Source organism: Oryctolagus cuniculus, chromosome 20, assembly GCF_051225735.1.
Source record: "Oryctolagus cuniculus isolate XC-2025 breed Fujian yellow rabbit chromosome 20, ASM5122573v1, whole genome shotgun sequence".
Classification (NCBI taxonomy): domain Eukaryota; kingdom Metazoa; phylum Chordata; class Mammalia; order Lagomorpha; family Leporidae; genus Oryctolagus; species Oryctolagus cuniculus.
The window spans coordinates 15,197,311-15,210,526 of NC_142886.1; the positions used below are offsets into that span (position 1 = coordinate 15,197,311).

At 48.0% G+C, this 13,216-nt stretch overlaps 1 protein-coding gene across 3 annotated transcripts in view; it reads left to right on the plus strand.

Moving 5' to 3' along the window:
- RTN1 (reticulon 1) overlaps positions 1-13,216 on the plus strand; it is a 268,680-nt gene that overhangs the window by 228,829 nt on the left and 26,635 nt on the right. The window contains exon 1 of one of the 3 annotated variants that reach the window (XM_017349483.4): positions 3,290-3,514. The exons of the other annotated variants lie outside the window; for them this stretch is intronic. Within the exon in view, the coding sequence (XP_017204972.1) occupies positions 3,454-3,514 (61 nt within the window). The 5' untranslated portion in view covers positions 3,290-3,453. Of the gene's footprint in view, positions 1-3,289; positions 3,515-13,216 lie in introns of those variants that run through there. 3 annotated transcript variants of the gene reach the window in all.

Consider the following 13,216-nt stretch of genomic DNA (forward strand, 5'->3'; position numbering starts at 1 on the left):
AAGCTGGCTGCGTACAAAGCCCGTCTGTTCTCTGCTGGTTTAAAGATAGTGGCAGTTCCTGCCTGCTTCTCACAAGCTTTATTTTGCTTGCTATTTGAGTTCGCACTAAAGGCAAATCTGCATATCTTTTCTCCCCGTTTTATCTTGTTCATCTTGGCAGGAACTTTTCATTAATAGTGTTCTGGCACTCGTGCAAAGAAAGCTCCATGTCCCACGTTTGTGGGAAGTAAATTATTTCAGAGAGGCAAGCATCCAAAGCTGTGCCTTAGCGGGATATTCTAAGAGAGGTGCAGAGATGATAAATGATTGGCTGATGACCAAGTCACTTGCTCTTGCAGTCCAGACGGGTCTTACCCCTGCACCCTGTGACTCGCTGCTCTCTGATCTTCATCCTCTGCTGCTGTTTTTTCCTTCCTTACGTTGATTTGCTTTTTTCTTGCCAAAATCAGTTCCTATGTCACTCGTGTGAACGCTGTCATAAGTTGTCTTCCTCAACCTGCAACGCTTTTTTTCCCATGTGCCATCAAGGTTTTCTCCAGGACTGAAAATGATGTATTCAGCTAGGCCAGCATTGCAAGGTCAACTTTACTGTCAGGGAAAATGCATGGCCCAAAAGAAGTCGGCCGTAGGCCGTTGTCCACCTGGGGGAAGGCGGTGTCCCTGTGTGTGCTGTCCCCTGGTAGGGATGTGTCGCTCTCCACTTTCCACCCAGAACCACGAGTTGTGCTCTGCAGACAGTCCAGGGCGCCATACACACTGCTTGTCAGTTTCCTTGTCACTCCTCTACTCCGTCACTAAAGGCACCTGCTGGCACCTTCTGAATTTAGGGAGGATGGCTGGGGCTATCACTGGGCTGGCAGTGCCTCCCAGTGGCCAAGACTACAAGGATTTCCTACTGGAGGGTGGCCCCGCCCTCTCCTCCCTTGACTCCTGCGGCCATGGCCTGCAGTGAGAATGGTGCTGATCCAGGTGGGTCTTCATCACGTGCCTTTCTTTTCAGGATTTTGCTGACCGAATTAAAAAAAAAAAAAAAAAAAAAAAAAAAAAAAAAACCATGACAATGAAAAATATTGGAAGGGAAGGAGAGTAGGAAATACAGATAGAAAAACGTCCCCAGCGACCGTAAAGGGAGGTCCATCTAGAGTTCTTTGTGACGAGTCCTGCCAGCGCTGTTTTTAGGAGAGGGCAGCTGCCAGAGGCGCCAGGTCACCCCCACCCCACTGTGACCACTCGGGAACCATGCCCGTACATTGGGAAGATGGGCAGCGGGCCGGCTGGTTTCTCGGACACAGCACGCGTGAGTCCCGAGATCATCTTTTAGCGTCTACTCGCTTCTTAGAAGTGAAAATGCCTGGTCAGCTTGAGGTTGCTGACCTTGGACCCTGCTGGTGCCCCCTGTGCAAATGTTGTTTTGGGGTCTGAGAACACTTCGGGGCGGGGTGTGTAAAGGCCCCATTCTCCATGCCAGAGAGAAGTCTGGTGCAATGAGTGAGGCCAGGCCGCTACACATGGAAGTGCAAAGTGTGGTTTTGGTGCCCAGAAACTCCACTCTCTGCACCTGTGGTCTCAGGGCACTTGTCCCCACATCTATGTCTGGGCTCCCCCAGGACCCAACACCCACATTCCAGTCTTTTCTCTTTGCGACTTCTACTTTTCCTCCTCAAACCATACCTATACTATACTGTCCATTCTGTCAAGGTCTTGGTGCATACTCTGATAAAATACAAGGTTTCTGAAAAAAAAAATGGAATTATTTTCACATAAAAATTCTTGAAACTCATGCATAGTTTTTTTTCTTTTCATAATACACGTTTCCCATGAAGGTGTTTTAAGAACCCCTTGGAGGCATGGGTTTCAAAATACTTTGCACCACAATGAATTTTATCTTTTTTTTAAGATTTATTTTATTTATTTGAAAGAGCTACAAGAGAGAGGCAGAGACAGAGAGAGAGGTCTTCCATTCGCTGGTTCACTCCCCAGATGGCCACAATGGCTGGAATTGTGCAGATCCAAAGCCAGGAGCCTGGAGTTTCCTCCAGGTCTCCCATGCGGGTGCAGGGGCCCAAGGACTTGAGCCATCTTCTACTGCTTTCCCAGGCCATAGCAGAGAGCTGGGTCGGAAGAGGAGCAGCTGGGACTAGAATCGGCGCCCATATGGGATGCCGGCGCTTCAGGCCAGGGCTTTAACCTGCTGCGCCACAACCGGCCCCTGAATTTTATCTATTAATTCCATTTTCCATGAACCTTTGGGAGTACTGTGGTATTTCATGCTCAGAACTGAATGTCAGGTCTTTTCCTTGCTTTGCCTTTGCATTTTAACTGGGAACTCGGTCAAATACTTGGATAACTGGGCTTGGAAACCAACCTAGTCTCCCAAATTATGCTTAATCTCAACGATGGCACTATCCAGACAGATGCCACCTCCTGTTTCCCTAAATTCTATTCAAACGTCCCCACAACTGACCGCCTGTCACTAAAATGACCAATGACCCCAGGTGCCAAGGCTTTGATCTGCAGCCTGCAGGTAGCACATTCCAAAACAGGGAGGAATCTAGCAATTCCTTGGAAGATTCCAGACAAATTTCTTTGTGTCCAGAATTTTAAGAATTAAAGGAGAGGTGAGGGGCCAGCGCCATGGCGCAGCAGGGTAATCCGCCACCTGCAGTGCTGGCATCCCATATGGGCACCGGTTCTAATCCCGGCCGCTCCTCTTCCAATCCAGCTCTCTGCTGTGGCCTGGGATTGCAGTAGAAGATGGCCCAAGTCCTTGGGCCCCTGCACCTGGAGGACGCTCCCGGCTCCTGGCTTCAGATTGGGGCAGCTCCAACCGTTGTGGCCATCTGGGGAGTGAACCAATGGATGGAGACCTTTCTCTCTGTCTCCCCCTCTCACTGTAACTCTACCTCTCAAATAAATAAATAAAATCTTGAAAAAGAGAAAAAAGAAAAAGAAAAGGTAAGTGAAAAGTGGACGCCCAGGGGACCGTACCTGTTGTCCAACAGGTTTCTTGGGTTTCTAAGAAATTTCTAGAAGACCCAGCCTGCCGACCTAGAACTGCCAGAAAGCCAAGCGCCCTGGCGTCCCAACCCTGACCGCTGGTGCCCTCTGCCTCGCACCTCCCGCACCCAGCCCAGCCCGCGTGTGCGCCTTCCCCGGGCGGAACCGCCTGGGCCCTCCCCGGCGCAGCGGCCGCGTGCGGCGTGGAGCGGCGCCCGCACCCCCGAGCGCGCAGGCGGCCCCGGGGCCGCGCTGATTCGCTGCCGCGCAGACTGCGGCGCCCGCCCCTCGCCGCGCGCGGCTGCTGCAGCCTCAGCCTCAGCCTCAGTCTGTCCGCAGCCGCGCGCGCGCCGCGAGCCCCGCGCTGCAGCCCCGGCACCACGCCTGAGCGCACGGCCGGCGCCCCCACCCCACGCCCCCGCGAGACCAGCGGCCAGCCGCCCGCAAGCCCGCACGATGCAGGCCACTGCCGATTCCACCAAGATGGACTGTGTGTGGAGCAACTGGAAAAGTCAGGGTATTCTCTTTATTTCGGTAGTGCATGCCTGCGGCGCACGGGAACCCGGCGGCCGGACTGTCCATTGTGCACCATTTCACCTGTGGGACCTGTGCATGCTTCCCACCCCGGAGCTCTCTGTTGGGGGAGCAAACCTGCGTTTTCAGAAAATCAAAAATGGATGGTGTTTGGGTTTTCTTCCCCCCCTTTTGTTCGAGCCCCCACCCCCACCCCTTTGTTTTCTGGTTGTAACGTTGGTGTTTTCGATTGCCCCCTTGGGGACCCGTGGTCATTCGGCGGGCGCTTGTTTAATCTTTAATCTCCGGAGTTAAAGCGTTTGCTTATTGTTCCCTGCGCCCCAGCGCATTTGTTTCTGTGGGAAGGTCGAAGCCTGCTGGCAGAGCCACTCAGCTGGAGGGCTAGAGCATCCTTTTAGCGGGACACACCCATCTCAAGGTTCGTGTGTGTGGGCACACAAAGGAGACTGGAAATGCAGACCCAGACGCCCAAAACCCTGGAGATATGATGGCGTAGCCACCTCCTGGGGTGGATCACTTGGAAAGGTTTCAGTGGTTGGTTTTTTTTTTTTTTTTTAATGTGTCATTGGAGCAACCTGGAACTTATTATTTATTACTAGTGGGTATCTGGGGAATAAGTGGAGGGAAATATCAAAACCGAGCCGGCGGCCCTCCGGGCGTCGCGGGTTCCCTTTGCAACAGTCCCTGCCAGCGCTGGGTGTGGCCACCTCCAGCCGCGCCTGGGTTGCCTTTCAGCCATTTTTATGCAGCCTCCGACTTCACACATCCGCGTCTCCTTTGTTCCGTTTCAGTTCTCTCCACCTAGTCCGCTTCCAGAGGAGGGGGCGAAGGAGAGAATCCGCAGGGAGGAGGTGTGTGTAGGCTACGCGGGTGTGTGCAGGGGGTCGCGCCTTTTAATATGTAGCACATCTGGCTCTGTGACTTCACCTGCATCACACACCCCCCCCAGGGGGGGAGGGAGGGAGCCAAGAACACTCAGGAGCCCCAGCCCCAGCCGATTTTTGTTGTCCTTGTTGTTGGCCAAAGCCGGGCAGCTTCTCCTTGTGATTTTATATCACAGAACGAATTGGATACTTTTTCATCTTTAATGCCCCCGAAGGGCTGGCCTTTGGTGTGTTTTTTAAAGAAAAAGTGAACCCAATTCTCAGAATACAGAGCACGCTTGCATGGCCCGTTGTTTGTCGGATTGGGCGGCAGTGAAATAAAAATACGGGAGTCCACTCCAGATTATGTGAGTCTGTTGGAAATACAGTCGTCAGAAGTAGGTAGATGGATCAGAAACCGAGATGCCCGGGCATCATGAAGGCTTGGCCGCTGACGCCAACTCCGGGGAACTGCATCTGTTTAAGAAGAAGGCGGCCGTGAGCCTTCTTGGTAGCATTTCATTCTCGTGCAGTGTTGAGACCTACCTGTCATTTCCTGGACATACCCAACAGCGGCTATTAGATGGACATAGAGGCTGGGCCATGAGTAGGATTTCTTCTGTCTTAACAGAAGTGGATAGCAAAGATGGCAGGTTTTCCTTTTGATTTGTGTCAGCTATAGGATGTCAATTCATCCCGATCCTGTATTTTGCCTTTCTCTCTGCGGGTTAAACAAGAAAAGAAACCGGACGTTCATAATCGGATCCTGACACAGAATGCCGTAGTTTGTCCACTGAAGGCAGTCATTTTCATTTCCAGTGCACTGGGTCCTTGTGGAGATGAGTTCCGGCCCTTGAGGACCGTGTAGACTAGACAACCTCCGATGGCCTGCAGCTCCATGGGTTTTCTTTTGTCAGATGGGACAAAGCCGTTGTCTTGAAAATTGACTGGTAACTAGGAGGGATGGGTTTACAGGCAGCAGAGAGATGGAAAGCAGTGAATGATTCATTTTCGGCTCCCCATGATGCGAACTCTTCATCTAAACTACACCTACAATAATATATGTTTATTTAGCATTTTTTCAATGTATCTTCTTCACTTCATTATCAAAAACACTTGTTCTTAATCCCGGCTGCACGTTAAAATCACCAGGGGAGTCTTTTTTTTTTTAAGATTTATTTTTATTTATTTGAAAGATACAGTTACAGAGAGAGGTCTTCCATCTGCTGGTTCACTCCCCAGATGACTGCAACGGCCAGAGCTGAGCTAATCTGAAGCCAGGAGCCAGGAGCCAGGGGCTTCTTCCAGGTCTCCCATGTGGGTGCAGGGGCCCAAGCACTTGGGCCATCTTCTACTGCTTTCCCAGCCATAGCAGAGAGCTGGATTGGAAATGGAGCAGCTGGGACTTGAACTAGCGCCCACACGGGTTGCTGGCACTGCAGGCCAGGGCTTTAACCCGCTGTGCCACAGCGCCGGCCCCAGGGGAGTCTTAGGAAACAAAGAAAAAAGATGCCCGGGCCCCACCCCTAGGGATTCTAAGTCAGTTGAGCCAAGGATCAGTATTTCTTCAGGTGAGTGACATATGCTGCCAGGTGTGATAGTTCTCTCTGAGCCCCACCCTGAGCCCCACCAGGGTCCTTCTCAAATGCTGAATCGGGTGTGAGCAGTGAGCAGTTGTGAGCGCAGTGGGAAGAAGTCAGTGCAGCCTGGTTGGCGGTGTCCTCTGGGGCATGAGGAGGGGACGCTTTGCGTGGAAGGGAAGTAGGTAACGCCACTTCCGGTTCCCTCCACATTGTTAAGTAGTCCATGGAGAAAGGTCAGCCTATCGGACATTCTGTGAAGCCTCCATTGAAAGCCGCGGTGTACCTGCGAAAGGAACCATGCGTATATACATCATCTTTCCATAGTTCCCATTTTCATGAGCTTCTCAAAGACCTTTCATGTGCATGAATTTCAAACATTTTTGCGCCAAAATAAACTTGCCTTGGAATTCCATTCTACATGAACTTTTTGAAGTACTTGTGTGTGTGTGTGTGTGTGTGTGTGCATACACAAGAGTGTACATTGTATTAACACATGAGTGCAGCTCTAGGGAAGAACCTTTAAAGAAAGAAAAACTGAAACCTATATTATACTACATTGTACAGATCATATTTCCAACTTAAAAAATATGAATCGCCACCATGAAATGCTGTTAAAAAATAAGCCAAGGTATATTCTACTTGGAAAATAAGAGCAAAACAAAACCGAATGAAACACCTGTATGTCTAGCCACCTTGCAGATCAGTATGCTCCTGCTATGTATGGGGTGCTTTCGCTGAGTGTTTCACTTGCACTGTTGCATTTAATCCTCAGAAACCCTAGGACACATACATCCTCTTATCCCCATTTCACAGGGGTGACCGAGGCTTTTGTCGGGGTCCCGAGGTTGGACGCAAGCCTGGGCTGTCAGGATCCAGGGCCCTTCACTTCCCACTGCTCTGCCATCCGCTCTGAGGTCCATGACTGCTTCCTCAATGTCTTCTCTAAGGACACGAATCATCTGTGGCCTGGCGTTCGTGTGGGCTTACTACCCCTTCACGTTTTCAAGTTTCTGTTTGGCCACACTTCCTCCCATGTGAGATTTCCATTTCACTTTTTGGCCTCATGAGGTTTTGTGGTAAGTGGTAAACTGAGCAGTAGAAGGCGAGGATGACTCCTGGTTTCCATCCAAATTCAAGAATTCTCCATCTCGCCTCCCTCTTTTGAGATGTTTTCATGCAGGGTCTCTTTAAGACAGACTGAAAGCTGGCTTCTGGACAGCGATCTTGAGGACCTTGGGCCACTGCTGTCATCCTTGTCACTGTCACCATCCATCCACTGTCCCAGAGTCCCCACAAGTACCAGCTCTGTGCCAGTCGCCAGCCTCTGCTCTTGTGACGGATGTCTGAGTGAAGTCGCCATGAGATTGTCATGTGTCTCTCATTTTTGCAGAGGCAGAAGTGAGGGTTTTCAGGCTAAGAGGACCAAGGATTGGCCCCGGGATGTCACTGGGCCCTAAACTCAGGGCGGTGTGACCATGAAGGGGAAGCCTGTACTTTTTAACTGAGAGGCAGCTTCAGAGTGTTCACAGAAAAAGGAGTTAAAACATTAGTTTGTTAGGTTACCAAAAAAATTGTAATCTGTGCATGCAGGAGGCCTTCAAAAGGTTTATGGGAAACTCACATGAAAGCTATGCATGGATCCCACTCTTTTGGGGACAAAAATAAACATCTTTGAATTCTATTTTCCGTGGACTTTCCAAAGCCCCCTCACGTATGCGGTGCCCCTGGGGCTGAGGTTGCCTTCCGCGCTCGTCTTCCTCTGCATGGCAGCATTCTGTGGTCACAGCTTCCCCAGCTTGCAAATCACTGGCGTAGGGTGCAGCTTTCCAGAGAGCATTCCCTAGAAGTGTTTTCCATTTTTACAAGACAAAGTCTATGGCAAGTTCTGCATTGGCCTGCAGGACTCTGTGGAAACACTTCAGTCATCTGTTCTGAAAGGTGCGGCTGGAAACATTGATTAAGGAGCCCCCAGGATATAGGAGATCTGCTTTAGCCACAGTAATCGAAAGAAAATGTATCTTTGAAAACAGCATTTGGTGAAGACAACTTTACCAAATATACAAAGGCAGACCAGTGCTGCCTTCTATCAAATCAATATTTTATTTTGATTCACAATGTTGGGTTAGTGCACAAATAGGACAACACAAATCTTCGATGTACACATTCCCTCTCTGCGTGTTCTAATGGGATCTGATGGGGAAACTGGCTAAGCTGGGGGGCTGGGTTTTGTTTCCTTAGTGAAAGAAAATTCTGCAGATAATAAACCGAATGCCGGTGGTCAGGTACGCCATTGAAAGGCAAGGTTCCGCTTTTCCGCAGGGTGTTGTCATTTTCAGGAGAATCTTTAGAAGGGAATTTTTCCAAGTTCGAAGTGAGAAAATTGTTTTTCTGTTTTTCTCAAGATGACACGTGCACATTAACGTTATGAAAATTTCCCTTTGGCAAAGAGAGGTTCAAGTGAAAACCACAAATCACCCAGAGTCAACGGGTGTTAGTATTCACTCAGTGTCATTTAGAGTGAGAACATCTATAAACGGTTAAAGAAAATGGAGCTGAGAGACTAGGAAGGCACCAAAAGTGTTGTTTTTTTTTTTTTTAAAGATGTATGTATTTATTTGAAAGACAGTTACAGAGAGAGGGAGAGAGACAGAGAGAGGGAGAGGGCACTTCCATCCACTGGTTCACTCCCCAGATGACCAAAATGGCTAAGGCTGGGTCAGGCCAAAGCCTCCTAGGAGCCTGGAACTCCATCTGTGCCACCCACGTGGGTGGAAGGAGCCCAAGCACTTGGGCCATCATCTGCTGCCTTCCCAGATGCATTAGCAGGGAGCTGGATCAGAAGTGGAGCAGCTGGGGCTGGCACTTAGGCTCACTTGGTTAATCCTCCACCTGCGGTGCCAGCATCCCATATCGGCATCGGGTTCTAATCCCAGTTGCTCCTCTTCTAGTCCAGCTCTCTGCTGTGGCCAGAGAGTGCAGTGGAGGATGGCCCAGGTTCTTGGGCCCCTGCACCCGCATGGGAGACCAGGAGGAAGCACCTGGCTCCTGGCTTCGGATCGGCGCAGCACCAGCCATAGCGGCCATTTGGGGAATGAACCAACAGAAGGAAGACCTTTCTCTCTGTCTCTCTCTCTGTCAAGTTAAAAAAAAAAAAAAAAGTGGAGCAGCTGCAACTTGAAGCAGCACCATAGGAGGTGCCAGCGTTGCAGGCAATGGATGGCCAACCACTGTGCCACAACTGACCCCCCAAAAGCAGTGTGGTTTTGTTATAATTAATTGATTTTTTTAGAAAGCTTTTATTTAATGATTACACATTTCATAGGTACAGCTTTTAGATTATAGCAGTTCTTCCCCCCATACCCACCCTCCCACCCCCACTCCTGTCCCACCTCCTACTCCCTCTCCCATCCCATTCTTCATTAAGATTCATTTTTAATTATCTTTATACACAGAAGACAAACTCTATACTAAGTAAAGATTTCAACAGTTTGCACCCACACAGACACACAAAGTATAGAGCACTGTTTGAAGACTAGATTTACCATTAATTCTCATAGTACAACACATTAAGGACAGAGGTCCTCCATGGGGAGCAAGTGCACAGTGACCCCTGTTGTTGATTTAACAATTAACACTCTTATTTATGATGTCAGGGATCACCGAGGCTCTTGTCATGAGCTGCCAGGGCTATGGAAGCCTCTTGAGTCCACAAACTGTCAGTATTTAGACAGGGCCATAAGCAAAGTGGGAGTTCTCTCCTCCCTTCAAAGGAAAGTACATCCTTCCCAAAGCAGTTTTTATAAAGTTGTGTAGACCTCAAAAAGTGTTTAAAATAATTTAATGTAATGGAAGGAACTGGCATAAGACAGAATTGTAGAACTTCAGGTAATGTTTCTTTACAGTCTAAGCTGTTTCTTCCTAAAAGGAAGAAGAAGATTGGAATCATTTTTAAATTATGTTTCCATTTTAAACTGTGCAGGTGGACTCCTGGGAGTGTCCAGCTTTTTTTTTTTTTAAAGTAGATCCACCATGATGGGAAAAGGTCGACAAAAATGCTGATTTAAACTTATAGGTTCGCATGTATTAATTTTCTCATATGTTCATAAATTAATACTTTTTTAAATAAAAATAATAATAAAGCTGGTATCCTATGACTAAGGCATATGGTTACTATACATTCATAGGGAACCTGGGTGAAATCTTCCACCTCACGCAGCAGGCCCTTTCTTCTTCATTCTAAAAAGCCAAAAGCCCTCTCCCTCTCCCTCTCTCTCTCCCCCCTCCCCCCCTCCTCTTCCTCTGCCCTCATCCACCCCCACACCTTCCTGTCCTTATATTTCAAAGGATTTTCTGTACTCAATTCTTTTTCGTCTTTAGGGCAGGTAATACATTCTGGGACAGACTCTGTGAGGTAATTGGCAGATGTTAATCAGCTTAGAATAGAATTAAAGTGTAAAACCCACTGAATCCAGCGAAACAAAATCCAGTTCTTGTATGAGTTAGGCCTTAAGTGGATGGCTCTCAGAATATCACTTTTCTTTTTGAAAATGATTAAATATATGTCAGGATCAAATTTACCATCCTTTCAACCTAATCTCCTAGATTGGGTGCATATGTGGCCCCTGTATTATGTACATTTTGCCACCTTCCCAGTTCTTGCTACTCAAACAAAATGTGGCTTACTCTTGATTAAGTTCTAGTTGGAAAGCAAAGATTTTTTACATTATTCATTGTTTAAAAATTGTTTTCTGCCTAGGTAGCAGTTAAAATAATAACTGCTTTAAACCTTGATAATTAAAATTACATTCCAAACTTACAGCATATGATTCAAATAGATGAGGAAATTGTTAGAAGTTTTAGAACTTAGACTACAGAGTTCTATTAGGGTACTTCAAAAAGCTCATGGAAAGGGAGAATTAGAAGAAGCTTATTTTGTTTTTTTTGTTTTTGTTTTTGTTTTTTGTTTTGGTTTTTGTTTTAAATTTTATTTATTTATTTGAGAGGCAGAATTACAGACAGAGAGAGGGAGACAGAGAGAGAGGTCGTCCATCCACTGGTTCACTCCCCAAATAGCGACAACAGCTGGAGCTGGGCCAATCCAAAGCCGGGATCCAGGAGCTTCTACGGGATCTCCCATGTAGGTGCAGGGGCCCAAGGACTTGGGCCATCCTCTGATGCTTTCCCAGGCCATAGCAGAGAGCTGGATCAGAAGTGGAGCAGCCGAGACTCAAACCGGCGTCCATATGGGTAGAGGCTTAACCTACTATGTCACAGCGCCAGCCCCAAGAGAAGCTTAATTTGGTGCAAAAAGATTTTGAAATCCATGCATAGTTTTTTCATAACACACATTTCCATGAACATTTTGAAGACCACTTGTAAATTCCCAAAATATGTTAAGAGCTGCATCTTTAAGTTAGATCTGAGCAAAGTAGTCTTACTCCTTCATAAAATAAAATCCTTAATCCTTATTTCCTGTGTTGTCAAAGGGAGGGGAATAATTCCAGCAGTACTTAGAAGGAGCTTGCCATAAATAGCGCTAATTCTGAACAAATGAAAAGTACAACCATAACCGTTTTAAGCTTTAGAATGCTTCAAGTGTGGTCATATTTTAGTCTTCGTCTTTCAGAAGCATTTCACCAAACTTGAGATGGGCAAGCTTCAAATCTGTTCGTAATGGGTGCCAGGAGGGGCACCAAAGTACAATAAAGATCATGCCTTCTGCCTTCTTTAGTTCAAGAAATGGTTTTGTCATTATGGTCATCATCAAAATTTTAAAATATATTAACGTTTAATTTAATTTATTTTTTATTTATTTGAAAGGCAGAGTTACAAACAGAGAGACAGGGAGAGATCTTCCATCTGTTGGTTCACTCCCCAAATGACTGCAATGGCCAGGACTTGGCCAGGCTTCAGCCAGGAGCCTGGAACTCCATCCAGGTCTCCCACACGGGTAAGAGGGAGGGGCCCAAGCGGTGGTGCTATCTTCTGCTGCTCTCCCGAGGGCATTATTAGGAAGCTGAATTGGAAGTGGAGCTGCCAAGACTGGAAGCTGTGCTCAGATGGGATGCCAGCCTCACAGGCAGTGGCTTAACCCTCTGTGCCACCACACTGGCCCTTGTATACACTTGAAGGGGGAAAAAAAATACAAAAGCCGTCTACCTTTATGATTCTTTGGTATGCTGCTACAGTGATGGATTTTATGATGGATTTTAGCGCAGAGTTTTGTTTTTGTTTTTGTTTTTTTACTAATTGGGATTAACAGAGAAAAGACGAGATTAACAGTTTTGAATTTTGATGGGGTTCATAAAGAAAAAGTACTTGGAGACATTCAGTAGCTCAGAATCCTTTTCGACAAGGTAAGTATCTCACACAGCTGTCAAGGTGCTGCTTGGGAGATCTGCGTCCCATATCAGAACTCCTGGGTTTGAATCAAAGCTCCGCTCCTGAGTCCAGCTTCCTGCTGAAGGGAGGGAGGCAGCAGAGGGTGGCTCGAGTGACTGGGTCCCTGCCATCCTGTTGGGAGGAGACCCAGACCGAGTTCCAGGCTCTTAGCTTTGGCCAGGCCTGCCTTGCCCCCACCTCCTGCCTCCTATCCATGTCTGTCTTCCTTGGGTCTCACCTTCCCCTGGGGAAACCCCTCCAAGTCAGCCCCTGGGTTTGCTGGAGGCTTGCAAGGAGAGCCAGGCCAGCCCGTCTTAAGCGTGTGGGCCCTGCCATTTCACTTCCTGGGCAGGGCCACCCTCATTGTAGCAAAGGCCTGAGTATCCTTGTGCTCACTTCCCAACAGGGCAAGAATGGGAATGTCCTCTAGACAGAAATCCCAAATCCCATGCCCTTCCAACTCGGGAAAATGGTGAGCCCGCCACGAGCATCCAGACACTTTTGCCTTCTGAAGCTGTGAAGAAGTAGTGCGTCGGCGTTTGTCTCCTGTGGAAGAAAAGCACGGGGCTTTGCTGCTGGCTGTGGCTTTGGCCATCAAATTCTTCCTTTCCCTTAGTTCCGCCACAGCTCACGTAAGAAACAGATTGAACACTTACTATCGGTGAGAAACACAAGACTTCAGATGCCTTCTCTTTCAAGTCACCCACAGTATTACTTCAACATCTAGAAACAGTGTTGGCATTTACTCTCGACAGTCAGTGTGGCTGTGTAAGAGGTCTTCCAAGGGGCTGGCGCTGTGGCATAGTGGGTAAAGCCACCGCCTGCAGTGCCGGCATCCCATATGGGTGCTGATTTGAG